This window comes from Natator depressus, chromosome 2 (genome assembly GCF_965152275.1).
Source record: "Natator depressus isolate rNatDep1 chromosome 2, rNatDep2.hap1, whole genome shotgun sequence".
NCBI classification, from domain to species: Eukaryota; Metazoa; Chordata; order Testudines; family Cheloniidae; genus Natator; species Natator depressus.
Window position 1 is genome coordinate 214,849,065 of NC_134235.1, and position 26,044 is coordinate 214,875,108.

Consider the following 26,044-nt stretch of genomic DNA (forward strand, 5'->3'; position numbering starts at 1 on the left):
CCCACTGCCCGCCTGGGGTTCCGATCTTTCAGGCAGGCAGCGGGCTGAGCGGGGCCGGCAGACAGAACCCCGGAAAAAAGGCGTGAAATGATTGTCTGCCGTTGCTTTCGCAGAGGGAGGGAGGGGGCCCGATGACGTGTTCCCAAAATCACCGACGACAAAGTTTTTGCCCCATCAGGCATTGGGAGCTTAACCCAGAATTCCAATGGGCAGAGGAGACTGCGGGAACTTCGGGATAGCTACCTACAGTGCACCACTCTGTAAGTCAATGCTAGTCACGGTAGTGAGGACGCAGTCCGCCGACTTAATGCGCTTAGTGTGGACATATGCAATCGACTGTATAAAATCAAATTCTAAAAATCGACTACTATAAAATCAACCTAATTTCATAGTGTAGACATACCCTAGAGACTAACTTTTCATACCAAGAGGTTACATAATGCATTTGATACAGGAGAAGCAGCACATGGTACAGGTATAACCAGCTGGTCACTGTGGATGACAGAAACTTAGTGGGATCATACACTCTGAGCATGCAGGAACCCTAGCTAGATGAACTAAAATGAATATTTGATGTGGTGCAATCGGCTATTGCAAACATGGTTGCTACATTAATAGCTTAGTAAACAGAATTAATAATATTAAAGCCAGATCTTAAAACTGGAGATGGACACTCTTCACATCAGATTTGATTTTTTTTTTTAAATGCAAAGACCTGATCAGGCTGAGTGGCTGAAGAAAATAAAGTACTGAACTGTAAAGCTGTCATCCTTAAAAATCAGTGTCTATAATATATAGCTCCTTGGAGTAGCAAATTGAGAGGAAAGGCAATAGCTGGAATTATTCTTATAGAATGGTTTCACAAAATACAAAGATGACCCATATATGGGGAACAGATTTACAGACTTCCCAGCCACAGATACACAAATACTATCAATGCTGACATCATTGTTGCCAGAATATCAAATATTCATGAAAGGTGCCAGATTTTACAAGCATATTGATATCTGGAGGACATTATGTCCAAGAATTGTAAATTTTAATATTCCCTGAGCTTTGTGTGGTTAAGGCTCAGATCTGTGTGCCCGAAATGAGCTAAAAACTATTGGAGTTGGCTGAAAAATCATTAAATCAACTCTCCTTTGACTCTACTAGCAGTGAAGATAACTCTTGAACACAATCAAAAGTATACAGTGATTTTCTCTATGAGGGTTGAGTTGATTGAATGGCTATGCTACTACATGTGTGTAGATCTAGGCACAAATAGGAACACACACATAAGAAGAAATATATGTTAATAGTGAAGGTCAGGGGCCGGCAACCTTTTAAAGAAGAAGAGCAATTTTTTTGTTTTTGTCTTTCACCAAAATATTTCGAGAGCCGCATCACATGCAAGCTACTTGTAAAGTTAGAATTTATCAACTAATAATAGTTGAACATATTAAAATAATTACTACCAATACTTTTAATGCGGCTTCTGGAGTTTGAATTTGAATATGAATACGCCCCGGGCTGGGGCAGGGGATTGGGGTGCAGGAGGGGGCGTGGGCTCTGGGAGGGAGTTTGGGTGCAGGAGTAGGTTCTGACCTGGGGTAGGGGTTGGGGTGTGGGGGGGTGTGCGAGGTGCAGGCTCTTGCCGGGAGGCGCTTACCATAGGCAGCTCCCGGCCGGTGGTGCAGTAGGGCTCTGGGCCCACGCTGCTCCCAGAAGCAGCTGGCTGCTGGCATGTCTCTGTGCGCTCCTGGTGGGGGTGGAGGCGGCTCCGTGTGCTGCCTCCGCCCCCCTCACCATTGTCACAGCTCCCGTTGGCCAGGAGCCAGCCATTAGGAGCTGCAGGGGTGGTGCTTGCGGGGGCTGGTAGCGCACGGAGACCTGTTGCCACTTTCCCCCCAAGGGGTGCGCAGAGACATGCCGGCAGTCAGCTGCTTCTGGGAGCAGCGTGGGGCCAGAGCCCTGGTGCGCCACTGGCCAAGAGCCACAAGGGGGCAACCAAAGAGCCGCATGCAGCTTAGGAGCAGCCAGTTGCTGAACCCTGGTGTAGGTGATATATATGCTACTTAGTTATATGAATTTTACCTCAGTCATCACTAATATCATCACTATCCCAACAGATGTCGGATGCTGGCCTCTATTAGTATTACTATGTAGTATTAATTACAATGTAATATTAATCTTTAGAACAGAAAAAGTAGAAAGAAAGAGGAAGAAACAAAGTATAAAGAAGAGGAGATAGTACTGCAAGATTAGGTGGCCATGCTACATATAAAGTAGAAAAGTCCATTGTACTCATTCATTATTGGGAGCAGGAAAATCATTTAGACCATATAAATCAGAGATAGATAAAAGTTTATCCCAGCCTGCTCCCTGCCAATGCAGGATTGTTACCTACAATACATTTTTAGTGTTCTCCCTCTTGAGTAGTTTTAAATGGTTCAGGTGATGGGACTTACACTGTTTTCCTTGTGAGACTATTCCACAACTTGATAGATTTGGACTTTTTGGCTACTATATCACCTAGCAAACCGTGGTGTCTGGAACAGTCTGTTTGCCACATTTTAAAAGACTTGTAAATTGCAGCTGGAGTTATTGGAGACTGACTTATGAATGCAATGGGCTGGTTGTAGTTTCTAAGTATGGTACCATTCTGTGATCCATCTTGATTTTTTTTGTTAAATGTTTTCTTGTTCTGATTCTCACCTAATTAAATTCAGTGTAGTTAATTAAAAAGGCATGGCTGGCTTCCTTGGACCTCGAAACATAACACAGACTCATGTAATTTGTGGTCCACTTTTTCCCATACTGGTTGATGTCTTTTAGCATAACTGGTTTTGAGGTTTTTCCCTCTCACTAAATACATGTGTTTTGGATTATTTCCCCTGATATATTTTTCTATGCTAAATCTCATTTTGTTATTTTCTGCCCCATTCCTATCTCTCTAGGTCAGAGGAGGGCAAACTACGGCCCGCAGGCTGGATCTAGCCCATCAGGGCTTTCAATCCGGCCCACGGGATTGCCAGCCCCGTGGCGCAATGGGGCTAAGGCAGGCTCCCTGCCTCTCCTGGCCCCATGCCACTCACGGAAGCGGCCAGCACGACGTCCCTGCAGCCCCTTGGAGAGTGGGGGCAGAGGGCTCCGTGCACTGCCCTCGCCTGCAGGCACCACCCCCCACAGCTCCCATTGGCCGGGAACAGGGAACCGCGGCCAATGGGAGCTTCGGGGGCAGTAGACAAGCAGGCGAGGGCAGTAGACAAGCAGAGGTCATAAAGAACATTCGCTGATGATGTCATAGGGTGAAAGTAAGCACCACTACACATTTCATAGCAAATAACCAGGGGTTTGGCCCTATGGTTAATAACATACATAATTCCTCCCAAAATATCCGACATCAAAGTTTATATTAAACATTCATGAAATGAACTTTAGCTATGCAAAGGCTTCAAGTTAGCCTGTCCCTTGATTATTGTTTAAACACGGGAGGAAAAAATGTAAGCACATTTGGGGCTCCCCATCCAGTCCAATTGCTGTACAGTCCTCTTAAAGGGAACCAGAACTGGGGCAGTGAGATAGGATTATCTACACTACATTACAGAGACGGTAGCATGTCAAACACCATCTGCTGCAGTTCATGCTGCCAAGAAAGTCAAACACAATCATGAGTAATAGTTTAACATTTAGAAAAAGCCACAAGTGGTAAGATGTATAGATTCATCTTTGTTCTTTGGGTTAAATCCTCATCTTTCATCTTTGATACTACTAGGGAGGCTATGTGGTTGACTGGAAAAGCCCCAAGTAATTTGTATCCTTTCTTTGCACAGTTTTTTCGACTGAAGAATACTGAACAATCTGAACTCTAGAAATGGTGTTACTCTAATAAAAGGATTGATTAGCTCCCCTCCCCACTTACAGTATTTTTCTTTATTTCAAGCACAATGTAACACTTTTGTCCATAGTAGGTAAGGCTGTATGTTTGTCACGCCCATTACTTTTATTACCAAAAAAATGGGACTTTTAGAGTTTTTCAGGAAAAAATCATAGTTTCTCAGTGTCTTATCTTGGTCAGCCTGCCACTGAGCAAGACTCCTCAATGATTTTTTACAGAGTTTGTTCTGTGTATGTTGAGTGCATTGAGTAGAAATAGTTAAGTGGATTTAAACTATCAGTTAAATATTTTTTAATTTTTTATACTTTTTTTATTATTCAGTAAAGTATATGTAAAGTATACTAGTAGTATACTAATATACTAGTATAATAAAGGTTTCAGAGTAGCAGCCGTGTTAGTCTGTATTCGCAAAAAGAAAAGGAGTACTTGTGGCCACTTTAGAGACTAACAAATTTATTTGAGCATAAGCTTTCGTGAGCTAGAGCATCCAATGAAGTGAGCTGTAGCTCACGAACGCTTATGCTCAAATACATTTGTTAGTCTCTAAGGTGCCACAAGTCCTCCTTTTCTTTTTAGTATAAAAGTTTTTCATGAGAAACAACTTAATATTATTTTAAAATATGCCACAATTTCTATCTTTTTATCTAAAATTATTACTTTATCTTTTTTTGCCATGACAATTTTCCATTTTTGTTGTGGCAAATAACCAGCCTTAATAATGGAAGTGTAGGAAATTTTTTATCAGGTGACTAGGATGTTACCGGGGTGAAAGTTAAATTGAACTCTTACCAGTACGGGGGCCAGCTCCGGCCTCCACAGAAGGGGCAGGGCTGGGAATCGGTGTCCCTCAGCCTGCCCATCCGCGCTGCCTGTCCCACGCTGCCTGGGGCTCTAGCGGTGATTTAAAGGGCCTGGGGCTCTGGCTGCTGTAGCAGCAGCAGCCGGAACTCCAGGCCCTTTTAAATTGCCAGCCCTGGGGCTGCTGCTTCTTTTGCCCCCCCCCTCCGCTGTTGGCAGCCCGGGAGGTGGGGGGGGGGGGGGCAAAAGGAGCAACGATCTTCAAGTGCTGCTGCTGCGGCACTTTAAGCAGGATTCTTTGCCACGGCAGCGCTTTAACGTTGCTGCCACTTTTGCGCTCCCCGGCGGTGGCCCTGCTGCTAGGGACCTGGCAGGGCCACCGACAGGGGGTGCAAAAGCGGCAGCAACTTTGAAGTGCTGCTGCGGAATTGCTTTAAAGTAAGGTGGCACAGGCCGGTACTGGCGGCCACTCTTTACCGGTATGCCGTATCGGCCCGTACCGCCTCATTTTTACCCCTGGATGTTACTGGCAATCAGTTTGTGTACTATATTGTAGCATTCCAGCAGCATTCTAGGGGCCTAAAAATTGAAGCAGAGTATTATTGTGAAAGGCATCAAGCTTACTTGCCTTACATCCTTTGGAACACTTTGTGTTTTAACGTTGTTACACAAAGCAGTTATGTGTACTCCAGGTCAATAACCATCACTAGAAGGACATTATAACATTCTGCAAGTGCTCGCATAATCTCTTCTGTGCTGCAGGTATATGACACATACTGTTCACAGAAGCACAGTATTCATTCAGACTCAGCCAAATAAACCAACCACATCCAGAAGTCTCAAGACCTAAAAGGACAGGAAAGTTCTATGTAGATTTTTTTTTGTATTCACTCCCTTTTCTTTTGTCTCTTTCAGATGCCCTTCTCCTAGAAAGCTAAGAAGCCGGAATCCTCTGGAGAGAATCCATACCCATACTCAACTCCATAACCTTTTAAAGTATCCTGTAAATGGATTAACAATGGGCCAAATTCTTACCTTCAGTACCCATACACTGTTCCTACTGAAGTCAATGGGAGAAATGCATATCTGAAACTCAGTATGTTTGAATATACCTTAATTCTTTATCTGACCATAAGTTTAGTTATACTGGGCCTGTCATGGGGCAGGCTCAACTGGGGCACCCTCTTGCATCAAGCCATGGCACAACAGGAGCACCTGCCTCAGTTTCCCCTCAGTCCAGCTATAAAAAGAGCAGAGTGTCTCAGACTGTCCAATTCAAAGTCCAACCTCTGGCCAAAATTTACAGACCCGAGCACAGAGGAGCCGCAAGACCTGACAGAGGCCTTCTTCCCCGATGACCAGGAAGACCCTCTACAGAGCCAGGTTCACCAAGAAGGGGAGCTGGGAAGTAGCGCAGGGTAGCCGACCCCTGTATGGCTGCAACGCTGACAGCAAGTGAGTCAGCGTGTTGCGGTCAGGATCCCCGCTGACCTAGTGGCAGACCGCTCTGCCACTGCTAGGGCCCTGGGCCAGGACACAGTGGAGTGGACACTGTGTCCCCCCTGCCACCCCAATCCGTGGGTGGCAGTCTCCCCTTCTCTTAGGCAAGAAGCCTGTGCTTGTCGGCCCTCCGCCAGAGCTAGGAGGCTCAACTATTTGCTGCTCAGTCTGAGTGCAGGCCTGAGCCCTCAGCAGGGGCGCCTCTACCGATTTTGCCGCCCCAAGTAGTCGCCACCGAATTGCCGTCGCCGCTAGAGTGGCGGAGCTGCTGCCAAATTGCTGCCGCGCCCAGACGGAAGAGCGGCGGAGCCGCCGCGCCCGGAAGAGCAGCAGAGCTGCCGCCGAATTGCCGCCACAGGACACTGACTGCCGCCCCATTCTCAAAGCCGCCCCAAGCACCTACGTGGAAAGCTGGTGCCTGGAGCCAGCCCTGGCCCTCAGACTCTCTACTGCCCTGCCCTGAGCAAGGGCCTGGGCTAATTGACTCTTTGCTGCCTGCCCTGACCAGGGGCTGGGGCTCCGTAACGGTGTTTGTTGTTTGGCCCTGATTACAGACCCGAGCTCACATCTCCCGTTGCCCCACTGATTCCCCATGTCAGGCGACCCCTGGAGACGTAGTGGGGTGGATTGGCTGCCCACAGACCCGGAGCGGGAGGAGCCACTCCCCCAATGGACTACAATGGGTGATGCCATTGCTGGAATACTGTGTCCAGTTCTAGTGTCTACAGTTTAAAAAGGATGTTGAAATAATGGAGAGGGCTCAGGAATAAGCTACCAGAAGGATCTGAGGTTTAGAAAACATACCTTGCAATGAGAGACTTTGGGAGCGCAGTCTATTTAGTTTATAAAAGAGAAGGGACTCCTGTTGTGGACCCTCTCCCCTCACTAAGAAGGGAGAAAGTGTTGCATCATAGGAGATGTAGTCCAGGCTGAGAGCCCTGCCCATATAGGAGAATGAGAGCACAAGGTATCTAAACTAAAAATCTCATGAGGCTTTGAATCAAAACATTTCAGTTTTTGGATGAAAAGTTGAAAAAAGTTTCACTGAAAAGTTGAAATTTTCTGTGGAAAAAAAGAAGAGATTTTTCTGAACAGCTCGATTGTTAAGTACCTGGCGAGGGAGAAATGCTAGAAATAGAGGGTTCTTTAATCTAGCAGATAAATACATAACAAGATACAATAGCTGCAAGTTGAAGCTTGAAAATTTGTAACTGGAAATAATGTGCACATTTTTCAATGAGAGTAATTAACCATGGAACAGGTTAAAGGGATACGGTAAATTCTCTGCCGCTTGGAATCATTAACTGTATGTCTTTCCAAAACTTTCATCCACAAATTATGGGACTCTGCAGAAAATACCGGTGAAATTCCATAACTTGTTTGTACAGGAGGTCATACTAGTTAATCAGAATGATATCTTCTGGCCTTAAAAGCTATGCATCTGTAATATCTCTCTTCCTCGGTTGTTTTTTATTTAATACTAGAATTGTCTATTTTTTCTCTGTAACATAATATTGGATACAATTTTCATGCAAGATATTATGGAACATAAAATTTTATTGTTTTGGGGCTCTATTCTACCTGGTACTTACAACAGGTGCTTTTCCATACATCAGCAAAGAGGAGGGGAAGAGACATAGCAGAAAAAGACATACAGATACAGATACAGATAACTGACCATTATTATTACAGGTAATTGATCATTAGTATTTCTATATAAAACTTCAATTATGGAAAACAAAAAACACTCAAACTGTTCTTCAAATAACTTGTAAGGCATTAACATGTTCATAGGGCTGTGTCCCTTTAAACTCCCACTCAGATCTGTAATGCTGGCTGAATGCCTGGCCACTCTGGATTCAGTTTTGACAAACAAAACATGAATAAAGGATCATGAAAGATCCAGATGCAAGGTAACCCTTACTTACAACCGGACAGACTATTTATTTACAAATTGCCTTATTTTATTAAACAGAAATGTATTTTTCAGTCACATTTATGTACAGTTTTTTTAATACCCGACTTGCTGTTTGCATGATTTATAAGGTAAGTCATAAACAGTTTAGAACACTTTTATCACATTAAAATAAAATCATCTGAGACCTGAACAGAAACTGTGTAAAACTGATTGTGAAGCTTATTTGCTTATTATAATTCTAGTCATTCTGTTATCGTTTTGTTTTGTGCATTTTCCCTTTTATCTTCTCAGAAGAGTACATTAACGATTTTAAATGTGTAGGTATGGAGTTAAAAACAATATTTAACTAGGACTTTTATTATACAATTATGTACTAGCAAGTAATCTTTAATGTTAATGATGTTTAACATGAATTGCTCTAAATTGTAGACATTTTTTGTAATTCAGGTGTAATAGCTATCAGTGCACTATGGAAATGAGTTACTCTGACTGAAGGAAATTTTTTAATGATATATTCAGTTTACCATCATATATCATAGATACGATCCCATAATGGTATTTTTATAAACAGTTTTATATCCATCCTTTTAGAAAGAAGTGATCAAATATTAAGTTGTAGAATTTCACTAGTAAACTATTGCCTTTATAAAAAAAAAGAGAATTATATAGTGGACTTTTAACATCTTTTTAATATATCTGTGTGTAAAAGTGCAATTTAAAGACATGAAAAAGAAGTTCCTGTGTATTGTTAAGCAAGTCGACTTGTGGATCTGCAGAAGCAAACACATAATCAATGTTTTCTGTAATGTTTCTGTTATTATCATTTAAATGGGATGATAATTATACATTAACTGAGGTCCCTACTACCCATCTCAGTTGGATGTCCAAATGAAAGTTAAAGATAGCAGTGAATATTTTTACAAAGAGTAGGGAACATTTTGTTTGTCCTATCCCACATGTTTTTTCTCAGTAAAACAGAATATAATGTCCAAAGATGTGTGAGCTATAGCTGACTCTGCAGTGGCTGCTGTGTTTTCCTACTTGGGCACAGAATTATTTTGTTTTAACGTCTTCTTTGGTAAATCTTTCTGAGATACTGTACCTAGAAACTGAAAGATGCTTAATACAAAATTTTGTTCTACATATACAATATGTGTCTATCAATTTTATTATTGAAGCATTAATAGATATTTTGTTTTCTATTAATAGGAGTAGTAAATCATCTGATTTTGGATCACAGTAACTATGTGGAAAAAACATTTTGCCTTTTGCCTTTTATTTTTGGCTGTCACAACAGATCATGTAGCCTATGGACAAAACAGAAAGAAGGGACAAAAGCCAAATCCTCTTGCAAGAAAAGATGATTTTCAGGGTAAAACCTTTTTCTTAGAAATTGCAATAGGATGTATAAAATGTTTCCTAGAAGTTTTCCAGGATAATTTCCAAGGAAATGTGTGGGATTATTTTTTGTTGGTTTTTTTTTTTTTGGGTTTGTTTTGCTAATGAGTCCTGGAATATATAGCAGCACATTTCACATCTACATTGTATTGTAATGTGATCTATTGTTTTCATCTAAACATATATCACTTCTGAATTATATACATTATGAGAAATTGAACAACTGTTTTTCATATTGAATTTGCTGTCAGAAAATTTATATTTTAATGTAATATTAATATGACAAAAATAATCTGTGATGTAAGTATGACCTAAACCTGAAATATTGGGCTAATGAAGTACTATAGGGTAGAATTTGTCCCTACCTCCTAAAAGAAAAAAAAATGATGGGGGAGATTTGGGAATGTTGCAGTGGCTTCCTTAACTTAAAACCTTGGAAGCAGGTATATACCCTTAAAATAGAATTATTATTGTAACTTTCTTGTTCCATTACAGATTGTGTGTGCTTCATTGACATGGTCTTTATCTTGGACAGTTCTGAAAGTGCAAAAAATGCATTGTTCAGTGAGCAGAAAGATTTTGTTTACAACTTAAGTGACAAAGTTTTCCTAATGAAACCAGTTAAATTCCGGAAGTATGATGTCAAACTGGCAATCATGCAGTTCAGCAGTACAGTCAAAATTGATCATCCCTTTGTAGCCTGGAAAGACCTGAATAACTTTAAGCAGGAAGTCATGAATATGAACTATATTGGGCATGGCACCTACTCCTATTATGCAATTTCCAATGTCACTCAACTGTTTAAAAATGAAGGTCGTAAGGGAAGTGTAAAAGTGGCTTTGTTGATGACTGATGGTATTGACCATCCAAAGAGTCCTGATGTCCAGGGGATAGCTGCAGCAGCCAGAGATCTTGGAATATCATTCATTACCATTGGACTGTCTAGTAAAAAGGCCAATAAATCAAACCTACATTTGATATCTGGGAATTCTCCTAGTGAACCTGTTCTAATCCTAAATGATCCTAATCTCTCAGTGAAAATAAAAGAGCAATTGGTAAGTAACTGTGAATGTTTACATTTCTCTTCCCTTTTATTAGTGGCAGATTTTGTTGTTGATGATGATATAGACACATATTAATCTGAAAATAAGGTACAGTCTTATTTTCTTTCTTAAGTTTCTAGCCCTCTTGGTTGCAGAGAAAAGATTGAAGACATTACGTGAGCGTACCTGAAAAGTTCAAAAACCAAGCAGCAAATAAAAACGCCAATTTTTTTTAATTGAATGATTTTTAAAACAATCTGATGATTTTTTAGGACCTGTCTCATGATGACTTTTGAATATTTAAGGTCAAGTAATGCTGCAGGAATAGGTGGAGTGGTTCAGCTGCAAAAAAGATCTGAGGCAGCATGAATCCAGTTCAATTCACAGGCCCAGCCTTCTGTCAAACTACATTTTGGGCAAGGCAGAATTTTGTGCCATCCCTCAGTATAATTTCGGGGATAGTTACTCATAATTACAGTGTGCCTCCTAGTTTTCAAGGAATTGTGCTGTACTTAGATCACCAAAATCTTACACCATCCTTGCAGATCTATCTGTGCTGCCCAAATAGCTTTGTACTCCAAAATGCTTGCACGCTAAGGCCCCAGTCCTGTAATTTTTATGTTAAGTTACTGGTAATTTTGACATCAGGTTAATCAACATTTTAATTTTGATCTAATTATACAAAGTCACACACAAAAAAGTATGGAGACTAAGACCCTGATGCTGCAAAGACTTATATACATACATAACTTTATGTATTGTGTGTAATTCCATTGAAGTGAATGAGATTATTCACAAGCACATGCTAAGGGCCTGATCCATTGCCCATTGAAGACAATGGAAGATTTTTACTGACTTCAGTGGGCACTGAATCACAACTTAAAATAAGTGTAAGTCTCCTACTGTTCTCATTTAGAAAACACACTAAAAAATCCAATGTCGTGCACACATACAGTAAGCAGTATGTCCAAAACTGTTTTCATAGCTGACAGTAAATACCAGCACAGCTATGAAGTTGGTAGGGGCTGGAATCAGTGGCACTGACTTGTGAGCTCTGTGGAATAGTCAAAGAGTTTGGATAGGCTATTGTGGCACTTCTTTTCAAGGCTACTGAAAGTATTTTCTTGTAGGATAAGAGGCTGTACATAATAAGCTAAGATAAGGTGAAAACATGTTTAGAATTAAATTAGCTTTTCAGTAATTACACGAGAAGAAATATTGTAAGGGTTTTCTTAATGTTTACATTTCACTAAGTCACTCTAAAAGCATGTTAAAACTAGTTTGAAAAGTTTTAAAACCAGATATAGTGACTAGGTATCACATATGTGTAAAAGCACATGGATAAGCTATGCAATTAAGGAAACATCTGGAGACTTCTCAGGCACTGATGGCAATTGGTAAAAGACAACTGTAAGAGTTTTACTAATTTATGTCTTGCCATGTGTTAGATAGATGTCCTTTGCCTCTAAAAAGGAATACATATTTATAGAACAAACATTTTAAAATCAAATCCACTATATTGTATATTTTAATCAATATGTAATAGGCCAAATTCTTCTCTGAGTTACACTGGTATAAATCTGGAGTAGCTCTCTTTAATAACTGATGCATTTTTATGATCTCTTCATACATTGTGCAATGAGCCAAGATGTCAGGTTTAACTATTCACATTTTGACTCTTCGTCCTTCTTATCTTTCCTACTTTTCCAAGGTAAAGATTCTGACGAGATGTTACATACTAGCATTGGTGGCCCATTGGTGGTATCTTCCTGACTGGTGCTACATTATACACATTGTTTCAGTACATATTCCTAGGCACCAGTATATGCAGCTGAACGTTCCAACCCTCTTCCACCCATTCTGTGGGACCTATTCTCCTCCTGCTGGATATGAGTAACTACCTCTAAAGGGTGGCTAGGATCAGAGTCATTGTGATTTAAGGAAATGTAAGCAAAGAAATATGAGATCTTTGATGGCCCCCTAGAAAACATGGTTTTGGGGGCTGGCATAGTACACTAGCTTGTGCAGAGCTAGCGTATGCCTGTGTATCTGTGCTGTCAAGTGTGCTCTCAGCTGCAATGTCAGACATATCCTAAGAGAAGCTACACAGGAAAACACTGGTAATTCATCTGCTTTTGGAATTTAAGAAAGTGTCAAGATATGTTTCTATGATGCTACATGTCTCTCAGTGAATATGGCATGAGTAGGCCTACTAAGGGTTCACAGGTGTAAGAATTGCACACTTAAAGGTTGAAACCATTCACTTAATTTACCATTCTTGGAATGGTATTTGGAAACAGTATATTTTATAGGAAACATCTTGGTTAAATTAATAAACTGGCATATTTTACAAGAGAATATATTTTTCTTCTTTTTCCTTCCCAGGTTGCCTTATTTAACAAGCGGGTAAGTGTTACAAGATTTGAGTACTATCAGCATATCAGTGTAACATGTTTTAATCAGCTCATCAAGGCTGTGCCATTTCCTTCACTACTGATATCTGAATACAAATGTAGTAGTGCTATGTTTTTATCTCCTCACAGAACAGAAGAAGAATTTTCTTAAAAACCAGAGTGTCAGAAATCAGATGGTTATTGATATTAATTGTTGGGCCAGATTCTTCTACCTTTACTTACACTGAGTAATACTCCTTAAGCAGAATCATTGGGATGGATGGGACTACTTGAGGAGTAAGGTACTATCCAATGTAAATAAGGGTGACAAAATCTGGCCCTATTATTTGTATAGAAATATGGTGACTTTTATATTAACTCTCATCCATTCCTTCCAGCCCTTCTCACCATAAATCCCCAAACACTGCTCATTAGTGGGCGATATTCAGTTTTACAACTTAAGAAACTTTCCCTTTGAAAGGATATTGGGGCTACTCCAGGTATAAGTTACTTGCCTGTCTCATTAAAATGTGGCAGTCTACTTGGCTCAAAATTGAGATTCATGTCCAAAACTAGTGGGTAACATTACATGCTATGTATCCACTACCTGAAGTGTTGATATTGTATAACAGATTTGACTATTAAGAAAAACATTTTTCAAAATATTTGTAATACAGTATGTGCAAAACAAAGACTGAGATGGAACAGATTTAAGGGATTATTTTAATGGAGATTGTGCAATGTAGACGTGGTGTATGGTTTGTTACAGGAAGGCACATTTTATAAGATCATTTATTTTCTGACTGCTTGACTGTTTTGCTTCAGCTAGCTCATGTCCTAGCCAAAAATACTGGTTTAAAAGTGCTTCTAAAATTTGAAATTCTAAATCTGAATATTTTTCTAAAATATTGTATTAACCCTTTAGTGTGAGCGGAAGTCCTGTGAGTGTCAAAAAGGAGACCAGGGACCACCCGGCCCTTCTGTAAGTATATATATATTTTTGTTAGGAAGCTTCAGAAATATGAATTCTAATCAGAGGTCAAGGCTGAACATTATGGATGTTTGCCAGAACAGTCTTTTAAAATGGTTACAGTAAGTATGAAAGCAAGATCTCAGCCTTCTGTATGCTGTAATGTAAATGTTTAATTTTGTTTCTATGGTTTCTGAAATTATGGATTTTATATACCCTAATGAAGACCTGAAACCTCCAAACAGAGAATCTTCTTAGTGATGTTTTTTAAAAAAACATGAACCCATATACTAAGCAGAAATTAGAAGTAAGAAACCCTAATTATGGTTTAATAAACTAGCTTGGCTAAATTGGTTCCTAATTTTGAAGCACAAATCAAGAAACCCTAGTTGTGATGGAAGGCTGTTAGGGCCTCTGTGCTATATACACCCACAGCCTATCTCCTCCGACTTAGAAGGACATCGCAAAGATTCAGCATAGAAATGGGTACAAGCCAAAAGTCTGAATCTGAGCAGGTCAGGCTTTGGGGCAATTTGAATCCAAAGTCAGAGATGAGCGTTGCTGCTCAGGCAAAGATCTCTGTCTCTTATTCCATCTTTCTGTGGTAGCTGGCTTCTCCATGGCTAACAGATGCAGTTGGTGTCTGAGTGGCTTGGAAAATCTTAATGTTGTATGCTGAGTGATCGGCTGTAAAGTCACAGCATAATATTATAGCTCTTCTGGCTAATCTTAGCCAGATGCCGTGTCAGTCAGATGATGAGGCACTTAAAGATATATTCAGCCTACAAGAAGATGATGCTTGGATTTGTCAAGGTATTCTGTACAACTGAGAACCAATTCAGTTTTCCAAATACAATATTTATGTAGCTTTTAATCATGCATTTTATGTACTTTATGGAACAGAAGCAAATCTAGAGTTCGAGCAATTCTAGCTTATAGAATCAAATCTAGACCTGGAGCAATTCTAGTTAATAGAATTTTATTTTAGTTTCTAAGCTGACCAGAAAGTACTTTCTAAACTAATTAGTTGGATATTGGGAATGCAGTGACTGTTTAGACTAACAAAACAGGCAGTAGATGTCTAGCAATATCTGTTTCACAGCCTGAAACGTTAAAACCTGTTTGTTTATAATGAATGAGAAAGAATGTTGTCTAGGACACTAGGGTTTTCATGTCCAACTTGTGAAAAGTGCCGGTTAGCACTGCTTTAACTTATTTCTTTACCTAGACAATCTCATAGTCTACACCACACCTCATCCACTGGACTAACTGGCCAGCGCCTGGTGGAACCAGAATATGGTGGCAAGCCTACCATCCCATACTACTGCTGGGTAACACAAGTCCAGAAATGAGCCTTCCTCCACTTTTTAGTAGTCTCTAATCAGAATTTAATGTCTAAGACATTTAAGTTATTTTGTCCAAAATTATTAGATCACAATACAGTATGTAACAAGAATCCCAGGACCTCTGCTTCCTTTTCCAGCCCAGCCCTTTGCACAAACCACATCACACTTCGTCTCATGGACCAGGAAGGTGTTGGGAAGAATTCTTGGCCTTAGAGCTGCAGAATGTTGGCATTAATCTGTTCTTTAAAACAGAGCAGAGACAACCATATGGGCTAAATCAATTCCTATTCTTTATGTGACAATACTAGTCAAAAATGACTGGAATGTCTACAAAAGGTAGCAGCGAGGAAATGTGTTATGTTTTCTGTTGCACCTTAGTTCATGAGGTTTACTAGGATTCTATTTTGCTAATGTTGAAGATGGAAAACATATTTACACTGGGCATGGGTAAAGAATCCCTGCTAGAGTCATGTTTTCTAATACTGAGCAAGGAACTTTATCAGACTAATGAAAACAGTCTTATGCCTGTCCAAGCTCCTTCTCTTTCTCTCTCTGCTTCACTGTAGAACTTTTGCCTAAACCTTTGCCATCGCCATTGTTGCCTTCCTTCCTGGTACAGTTTTAAAGAAACCAGAAACATATCATTAGGATGTTCATAATATTTTCCTGTTTTATTTAAGGGAGGACTTGGTAGTAGAGGGGATAAAGGTGAGCAAGGACCAAAAGGAGACAAGGTAAATTGACAGAGTTTTCTCTTTAAAATTAATGCCAATTTCTTCTAGTTTTATTCAAACTATGCAAATGAGGAAAGCAGAGAAAAGGTATAGTACAATATGCCATAAGTCAATCTTCAAGCATGGAATTCTGCCCTCAAAGGATCCTGTTGAAATCTATCAGAGCTGCATACAAGGATAGTATTTGAATCTAAATCCTTATCAGACTGAACAAATTAAGACGCCAGTTCTTCAAGCTCTTCTCTGCAGGCAGACCCCTGCACCTTTGTGGAGCTGTATTAAAGTCAATGAGGCTCTGTGTGGCCTCCGGGCTGTTTATTAGGAACAGTTTGCAGGATTGGGGCCTAAGATCCCAGGCATCTAATAACTGTGCTTTAGATTTCTGTGTTGTCAAAGTTTTGCACTGTATATGCTTTATTGTAGAAGAGAAGTTGGAGCCCTTTAAGTTAAAATTGGTGTTGATTTTCAGTCAGTATATCTTGGTTCTAATTTGGTAATGTTTGGTAAAACAGTGCTGCATATTTTGATTGGGCTCCATTGTTCTTGACAGGGTGAGTCTCAAAAAGGAGAAAGTGGAGAAAAAGGTGAAGAGGTATGTAGATGAATTAGTATTTCCTTATTAAGATCTATTCTTGAGAATACTGTATCATAATTTAGAAAGCTAGGGCCAGATCGTTACCTGGTATAAACTGGCATAGCTCCAGTGACTTGAAGAGAGCTATGTTGATTTACACTAGCTGAGAATCTGGTCCTAGATTTCAAATTTTTATGCAGATGTTTCATATTATCATTTATAATACATATCTGAACTAGCTCCTGCTTCAGAAAAGCATCTGTATTCAGGAAAGCACTTTCCTTAAGCACCTGTTTAAGCTAAGCATTTGCTTATTTCCTTTCCTAAGATGTGGCCCTTGTGATAACAGGAACTTTTGAAGTGACAGTGTATTGCATTGACCAGCATTATACTCATCTGCAAGGGAGAATTGAAGTTCGCATAATAAAGATCTCGTCTGTATAGTTGCCATGAATAGGTCCCTCATCCGGTATTCCCTTAGTTTGAACTCTTGAAGATTCACAGTCAATAAACTTGACAGTAATGCAATAATTCAATCTAATTTGAAAATCAATCTAGGGTAGAGATTATATTTGCTAGGAATGCAGTAGAAATTTTTTCTGGTAAAGGACATATTTGTCTATCTACTGTTATGGGGGGAAGGGAGTGTATGGAGGGGGACAACACCATTTCTTGAAGTCTACAGAAGATGACAACTTAAATGGACTTTCTTACAACTATATTTAAACTTCATAATACTTGACAATATTATCTATATTTTTCTTGTTCGTAATCTAAGTATGTGCTGTATCTTCACTTTATTTTCTTAATCTATTTTTTTTTAAATAGGGGGATCCTGGCAACAAGGGAGAAAAGGTAAGATCTTTTTGGAGAGGCTAAGGCCAGATAGTCACTTGATGAAAATCACAGGGGAGTCTCAGCAGAAGGTTCTGTCTTAAGTCCCTACAAACACATATGCACATATAAATGTTACTACCATGAGCAGTTCCACTGAAATCAGTAGGACTATTCATGTCAGTAAAGTTAATGTTTAAATTGTTAAACTTATGTTAAACTTGTGTAAAATTTAAAGTTTAAATTTTAAAGTTTAAAATTGTTAAACTTATGTAATGTTAAAATTAATGTTTACATGAACAGTAAAGTTCATGTGTGTGTTTGGAGGATTGGGGCCACCACTGGTCCTTGATGTGATCTTTCGGGGGATCTTTCGATCTCTGCTGCCCTCTGACTGGCTTTCTTTGGTTAGCCCCGGGTTAGGACAGTTCTTGTCTCCTGGCCTTTCATTAGGCCAAGTGGTCTGTTTCAGTCCCTTTTGGCTGTGTTTCTGAAGGCAGCCTGGTGTTACCCCTTCACTGTCCCAGGCATTTCTGCCTCCCTTACTTCTCTGAGTTCTCTCCTTTTATAGCAGGCCTGGTTTCCCCATTGGTTGCAGCTGTAGGTGCCTGCCTCCATGATTGGCAGTTGTGGCAGCTGCATGGGGATGTGGTCAGGCTGCTTGCCTGTAGGTAGGAGAGACTCCTCTCCCCCTTCTGCCTCTGCTCAGTATGGGGTTTGTAGACCCTATTACAGGTCCTCCCCTGCAAGGCTGAGGCCCTGCCTTGGCTGAAATATGCGCCTTCCCTGAATGGAAAATCAGCATTACAGCGCAACCTTCCCACCCGGTGTTGTATCCAAAAGGCATAAGGCTGTAGTGACAGGTACCACCTCATGATCCTTGGGTTTGTCTGCTTCATCACATGTTGGCAGCACAGACACATATGGTCCGTAACTAGCGTGAATCTGCTTCCTAGGAGGTAGTACCATAGGCCCGCTATTGCCTATTTGGCAACCAAGCACTCTTTTTCTATCACTGAGTACGCTTTCTCCCAGGGGAAGAGTTTCCAGCTGATATATACTACCGGGCATTCTTCTCCATTGACATATTGAGAAAGGACTGCCCTACCCCTATCTCTGCTTTTTGGTCATGAGGGTCTTGTATGCCTATAAGACATGAACCTTGTCCACCAAGGGGCAGACGTGTCCTCCACTGACTCTATGTCCCAGGCTTCTTCCTTCCTTATAGCACATCTAGTAGGGTTTGCTGTTAATCTGGCTTCTCTCAGTGATCAGAGGACAGTGGCTACCTTGTCCAAATGGGAGTCCCAACCTTTGCTGTAGATAGCTATGTCATCCAAGTATGCCACCACATATTGGCTGTGTTGTTGGAGCAATTGGTCCATCAAATGTTGAAAGGTGGCCATTGCTCTGTGTAACCTGAAGGGCATGGTCTTAAAATGGAATAGACCTAGCAGTGTAGAAAAGGCTGTTTTCTACAGACACTCTGGTGTTAAAGGGATCTGCCAGTACCCCTCTGTCAAATCTAAAGCGGTGATATATTGGGCTTCTCCCAGTTGGTCTAAGAGCATCCACTCAGGGCATGGGATAGCCATCAAATTTAGAAATTGTGTTCACCTTCCTGAAATCTATGCAGAAATGTAGTGAGCTATCGGGCTTTGGCACAAGCAGAATAGGATTGCTTCAGTTACTCTGGAACTCTTCTATCACCCTGAGTTCCAGCATGGTCCTGATCTCTTTCTCAGTGGCGCCCCTCAACTTGTTGGGGATCGGTCAGAGCCCTTCTTGTATTACCTTACCAGGTTCTGTATTAATATGGTGTTGTGTTCGGAACGTCTTCCCGGGTAGGGCTGAGAATACCCATGGGAAAGCGGCCAGCAGCTGGAGTGCCTTCTCCCTTTGCTTATCATTTAATTTTTTCCCCGAGGATCACCGAACCTTCTTTTAGGCAGTCTTTACCTTGGGGTCCTAGTTTCAGTTTTCAGGGTTTGGTGTGATAAAAACATTTTCCCTGCCTTTCCAGGGCTTCAATACATTTACGTGGTAGATTTGTTGTTCCTTTTTTTTCCTGGTTGTCTGATCAAGTATTCCACAGTTTCCACTTTCTTTATCACCTCATGAGGGTCTTGCCACTAGGCCATTTGCTGTGATTCTGAGCTTGGAAGAAGCAACAGGACTCGGTCGCCCAGTTGAAAGATATGCATCCATGCCCCTTTGTTATACTTTGTGTTGCTCCTGTGCTTCCTTCAGGTTTTTCTAGCATACACCCATATAGCCTCCAATCTCTGACATTTTCAGCTCTCAGTGTTTGTCTTTCTCAGGTTTTCCATACCAGGTTGAATATATGCCCCTCAGTTGTTGTCCATATATCAGTTTGCAGGGTGAAAACTCTGTGGAAGCTTGGGTCACCTCTCTGATGGTAAAAAGTAAGGCTGCAAATAGTTGCCAGTGCCTGGGATCCTGGGCAATGAACTTCTTGAGCACCCTCTTAAGTGTCTGGCTGAACCTATCTGTTAGGCCATCTATATGAGGGTGGTACATGGATATCCACAGGGCCTTGTCTTTTAAGAGTTTCCATACTTTCTTCATCAGCTGGGACATGAAATTTGTCCTCTGGCCTGTCAGGACCTCTTTGGGAAACCCGAGCCATGTGAAGATCTTCAGCAGCTCCTTGGTGATAGTCTTAGCATCTGTAGAACATAGTGGTATGGCCAATGGGTACCTGGTGGAATAGTCCACGATGACAAGTATGTGCTGATGCCCTGAGGTGCTCTTTTCTAGGGGACCTATAAGGTCGATTCCCACTCTTTCAAAGGTGGTCTCCACCAAGCGGAGAGATACTAGTGGGGCTCTCGGGATTCCCTTGGGGGCTGTCAGTTGACATTCAGGATAGGAGGTGCAGAAATTCTCAACTTCCTTGAAGACTACTGGCCACAAGTATCGGGCCAGGATCCTAGACTGCGTTTTGTCTTTTCCAAGATGCCCTGCACATGGGGTTGCATGTGTCAGGTGCAGCAACTCACGGTGATGTATCTGAGGTACTAACAGTTGCATCCGTATCTTGTGTCTACTTGTCTTGGTTTACATGGTATAATAAGTCCTCCTTGAGGGCAAAGTGTGGATACTTCTGGCCTTTAGGGGGTTTACCTCTTTGTCGTCCACGCTGGATACCTGTTTGAAGGCTCAGCTCAAGGTCTCATCGTTCCTTTGCTCCACTTGAAGCTCCGAGAATCCAATTAACTTCTCTGGATCCATTTGCAGCATCGCTGGTATATTTTGTCTCCTGGATGGTCCTTCTCTGGGGTCATCATCATCAGTGGTATCAGCTCTGGCATCTGTGGTCCCTATTATGGCCATGAAAGGGACCACCTCTGCCTCCTCCCTCCACTCTCTCCCCGCTACCAATTTTTCATTCCAAGATTTTCTTTCCTTGGGTCGGCAGGTAAGAAGGTCAGGGTTCTTAAAGGGGAACAGGATGCCTAATACCTCTTCTGAGGTATCTTCCTTGAGTTCCTGGGCTAAGGGAAGCTTCTACAAGAGCTCAGGGAAATATGACCAGTCTCAGCCTAATATTACGGGGTAGGTTAGGTCTGCAGAGACTCATACCTTCATCTGGTCTTGGAGCCCATCAAAAATCTTATTGTCTTAGTGGGATACCCAATAGAACATTGCCATGGATACATTTAATAGGGATTTTTCCCTTCTTGGGTTTCCCTGTCACCTCGGCTACCTGTTCTCAGATAAATGTCTGGTCACACCCCAGAGTCTGTTGGCCTTCTACTTCCACTGGGATTGTGAGTTTCTCTGGACTTTTCCTGTAGGCCCTATTCTTGCCAGTCCAGACCTGCCTGAGCTTACACTCCATGTAGGGGCAGTCTTAAAATGAGTGTCGCTGTTGTCCACAGGAGTAAAAGGTTATCACATCTGTCCCTTGTTTTCTACCATCTGTGTCATCTTCTTTCTGGGTTTCAGTGGGTCCTTGCTCCTGTGTAGTTACGGGCCGAGGAGTCAGTGGGGTGTTTAAGGGAGCAGGTCTGTTGTCATTGGGAAATCTTACCCATGGACCCTGAGATGCACCCCTGTCTCTTATGTTGACAAGTCAGCATGGATTTGTCAAGAAAAAATCATGACAAAACCAAACCTAATAGCTTCCTTTGACGGGGTAACAAGACTTATGGATGGGGGGAAGTGGTAGATGTGGTATATCTTGACTTGTTATGTTATGTATAGTCTTAGGAAGAGAAATTTAGATATGCTGAGTAGAACTGACCGTCTGCAGAACTTGATATAATTACAGTGCTTACATGTCTTCAGAAAATACCAAAACTCATATAATGCATTTTATTTAATCAAAAAATCTTGTTCAATTATAAAATTTTAAAATTTGTATAGGGTGAAAGAGGAGAATGTGGGACACCAGGGTTAAAAGGGGACAGAGTAAGTACAACTTTTTAATTAAAATGTTGTCTATGGTGTTAATTGTGGAGCACATATATAAGTACCATCAACCTGTGCACTTAATGAGGCAGGTGGGGATCATGTGATTAAAGAATGTATCATTATGCATATACTCACGGGGCGGCTGAATTGGGGTTGCACGGGCACCCTTAAATCTGGAATTTCCTAACTTTTGACAGCTTGACTTTGAAACCTTAATAATGTTATTTTAAAACAGTATTTTTGTGTGTAATTTCTTAGTTTTTCTAAAAGCAAACTAAAACCCCAGAAATTCCATCATGTGGCATCATTTTGGAACCCACATGGGTTGTCAGCAGGGCTTGAACCCTTAGATCCACCTCACAAACCTCTGCCACTTGACCTAATGGAGTAAGGTAAAGTGAAGGTGGTAGTAGGTTGTCATCCGCTATGTGGACCAGCACTCGAGAGGGATGAGACAGTTTGCCTGTGGGTTTTGAAGATATTTGCTGTTGGCAGAGGAATGGTGAGACTCAGGAATCTTGGGTTCCATTCCAGGCTCTGGACCCTGCTGGCTGTTCCCCATAAGCTTGACCCTTTCTACCCTATTCCTCCAACTTGTCCCTGTCAGAGTCCCATCTATGCCTCACCCCAGCTCCTCCTCTTACTCCCAGTCTTCTCACCTAGTGTGTCCCAGTCTCCACTGCTCAGATTTTTCATCCCAGTCCCAGCCTTTTTGTCCACACAGTTCTGTTCCCCACTGCTGGCTCCTTGTCTGATTTCTCTGTCCCTCTTCCCTTCACACACATTCTCCAGTCACACTAGTTCCCAGTCCCAGTCTTCCTTCCCTTGTACAGTCTCACTGCCCATCCCATTCCAGCTCCTAGGCCCAGTCTCTCTGCCTGGAAAGTCCCAGTTCTCCCCCCACCTCCTGGCTCCTTGTTCTCCCAGTTCTCCCCCCACCTCCATTCCTGCTGCCCCATGGTTCCCAGTTCAAGTGTCCTACCCCCATCTTATATTCGATTTCAGTTTCCCCACAGGCTTCCAATGCATCACCCCTACCACATCCTTCCCAGTCCAGTCTGCCCTCCATCCCAATCGCCAACTTGCTCCCAGCCTCCAGTCCCAATCCCACCCCCACATTTCTTGTCCCAATCTACCTCCGACCACACTTCCATAAGTTGTCTTTTGTCCCCTCTGAATCCAAAGTAAGCAGCTCTTCCTCCATGCTGCCTGAGCCCAGCAAGCAGCACAGGGAGAGAGTCTTTCTGGTTTCAATTCCAGTGCCTGGCCCTGGCACAGGCTACAACAGCCCTAAGTTGCAATTGCTGGGAAAGTCCTGCCCAGCCCTGGGCTAGATCATACCCAGTATGGACAAAATCTTCAGAGATTTTAGCTGCCAAAATCAAAGAAGTCTTTACTAAGCATGTGCGAACCACAATTTTTCAACGGTTTACAATTTGGCCAAATGATGATTGGATTTTCCTTGAGGTGAGAAAAGACACATCTCTGATACAAATCCCTCACCCCTTGCAAATGTTATATCCCTGCTCCAAACAATGGGAATGCTAAAACTTTTCAAAGAAAAGGTTACCAGAGCTTTTAACATGGGCAAAGTAATATATTTTCTCCTAGCCTCATTCTCAGAGAGAGCTGAACTGCTTGAGGCAGCTATCCAGCATGAAAAAATTCAGCCCAAACAATTAGAGTCTGGCAAAATTATAAGGAACTGAAAATTATAATTTCTAGTGTTCAGTAAGCATAATAGAAACTGCTACCAGCCCTATCTATAAGGCGCTGTCCATAAATTCCATTACACATTTTCTGGTGATTTTCAAGACTCACCTACCCCTTGTAACACTTTGTAACACTGAAACAAACATGCAAAATTAAGGACCCCTGCCATACTTTACCTAATTTATGCACAGCCCCGAATTATACACATACACACACTGTATATATTCTGTCCCTATTTTTGAATATATACTGTAAAGGGAATTACAGATGGATTTAGGGCCTGAGCCAAACCCCACTGAAGACAATAGCAATCACCCTGTTAACTTTATTGATTTTGAATCAGGCCCGTGGGAAAGACAATACAGCCTAGCCCTTTCTATATAAACATTCATTATGATTAGGTTGAAATGGATTAGACTTTTATATAAGCAATTTAAAATCAATTGACATAAAAGGAATAGTGGTCACTCTTAAGAGGTATCAATTAGCTTTGTAATGACAACATATTACCAAAATATTTACAATTTTTCTTCGGTATTAGCCTCTGTAATATGTACACCTTATCAGAGGCAAAACTGGAAAGTTTCTTAGTGCCCATAAAGCAGTCATTTGATGTAAGTTAACAAAGCAGATGTTTGTGAAACATTTCCTTTGGCAGCTAGGACATACTTTTAAGTACTGTAGATTCAAAAGTTAAAGATATTATATGTATCCAGGCATGTGAGGGCCTGATCCTGCAGGGATTAACCACTGGGTATAGTGCTTGCTACCATGAGTAGCCACAATGATTTGATGCACATTTGCAAAATTATATGAAGATATAGCAAAGCCACCACTAGAATGAAACAAATCATGGTGGTAAGTGTGTGTAGAATCAAACCTACACTGAGAATATGGATAAATGGTTAGAAACAGTTCCGATTTCAAATCAAGACAAGTTTTCTGCATTTTGAGCCATTGTCTATATTCTAGTCTAATTTGCATTTAGGGAAACCCAACTTTCAGGCAGTGGGAAACATCAGATGCACTGCTGAAGTCAGTGTAATTAATTAAATTAAAAGAAAGAAAAATAAACCCTCCTCCTGGACAGCCAACAATACTGCCTATTATACTGCAATGTCAATTACTGCAGCTTCTAAATTTGCTTCTGAATATTGGAGTTGTGCTCTTGACACTCTTATGTGTGTTCAATTTCTGATGATTTTCCACAGGCACAGATTTTTTTTTTTTTTTTTAATTCTTGAGAGGTGGTTGGCAGATCTTCATCTATTTTTTCAAATGTGCATTAAGCTGGTAATTCTGTGGGTGTCTATAACTCTGGTCTGTTCAGTAACTTCTTAAAGTGCTTAATCTATTATAATTTCTTTACAGATCCTTTACAGATGTCAAATGTTTTTTTCATCACTGTCAATTAAATAACAGAGGAACACTCTGCTTAGCTTTCTGTAGTCTTGGCATATGGTTTTTATGTCCGATCTCCTGGGCTGCTTTGTCCATGTTGTTTGCCAGTTTCTGAACAACTTCCTTTTATCTTAATACACATTTCACGTAGCCTCCTACTACTTTGCATGTTACCCAAACTCGTATTCTTTTTTCATGTGAGATGTGCAACTTCTCTGTTTCTTCGATGTCATTCTCTTCTGATTCACTTGTCCTTAAAGAGATTTCTGAACCCCTGCTATTTCACATGATCTGTGGGGTCTTTCTTTGAGACAGATCTTATTACTGTATTTCAAGATGAGGAAATAGCTGATGGAATGTAATGCTTTAGATGTCACTGTTTTATTCATCAGGACAATTACAAGATCAAAACAACACATGCTGTGGAAAGGACAGCCAGATCCACTGACTTCTGTATATGTAGAAATATAAAAGAATGAAGAGAGGATGAGGAGGAAAAAAACAGGGGAACATCTGGATTGGCCTAAAATTCTTTTTACTTGGGAAGCAAATTGTAATTGATGGGAGTTAAACACTGTAAGTGTGCATTCTGGTAACTAGTGAAACTAGTACAGCAGAAAGACAGATTTATGAACTACACTAGAACTGGACAGTAGCTGTAACTAGTAAATGCTTTTTTATGGAGCATAAATATGTGAGCTAATAAGATAAAGGCACTTTTACTTTTGAAGATAAAGGTTTTTATGATTATTGAAAACTGTAAGTCTGTATCTGCTTCTGCTTCTGTTGCATAGTTTGAAGTAACAAGTTTAAAGTCAATTGAAGTTACGGCAGCGTAAAACTTATTCAAGTGAGATCAGACTCAATCTCTGTATCACAGAGAGAACATGATCACTGTTGGGATTGTTAAAGATTTTCCATCAGATATATCAATAGAAATTGAGATTCAGGACATGTATCAGATGACAACCAGCTAAGCAACCAATTAACTCTTATCTAGCAACAGGGATTGATTTCTGAGGGTACGTCTGCACTGCAAAATAAACCCCAGATTAGTAGAACTTGAGTTAACAGACCCTGGGCTCATTAACCTAGGCCTTGA

The 26,044-nt window shown here is 41.0% G+C and overlaps 1 protein-coding gene across 2 annotated transcripts in view; it reads left to right on the forward strand.

The window, feature by feature from the left end:
• The first annotated feature begins 8,033 nt into the window (after positions 1-8,033).
• Positions 8,034-26,044, forward strand: part of COL28A1 (collagen type XXVIII alpha 1 chain) — a 116,028-nt gene continuing 98,017 nt past the window's right edge. Inside the window, exons 1-9 of one of the 2 annotated variants that reach the window (XM_074945867.1) lie at positions 8,034-8,091; positions 9,306-9,468; positions 9,990-10,549; positions 12,923-12,943; positions 13,856-13,912; positions 15,927-15,980; positions 16,531-16,572; positions 17,383-17,409; positions 21,781-21,825. In XM_074945867.1, coding sequence (XP_074801968.1) covers positions 9,342-9,468; positions 9,990-10,549; positions 12,923-12,943; positions 13,856-13,912; positions 15,927-15,980; positions 16,531-16,572; positions 17,383-17,409; positions 21,781-21,825 — 933 coding nt within the window. In that variant the 5' untranslated portion in view covers positions 8,034-8,091; positions 9,306-9,341. Of the gene's footprint in view, positions 8,225-9,305; positions 9,469-9,989; positions 10,550-12,922; positions 12,944-13,855; positions 13,913-15,926; positions 15,981-16,530; positions 16,573-17,382; positions 17,410-21,780; positions 21,826-26,044 lie in introns of both variants that reach the window. The other variant, XM_074945866.1, reaches the window with a different exon arrangement.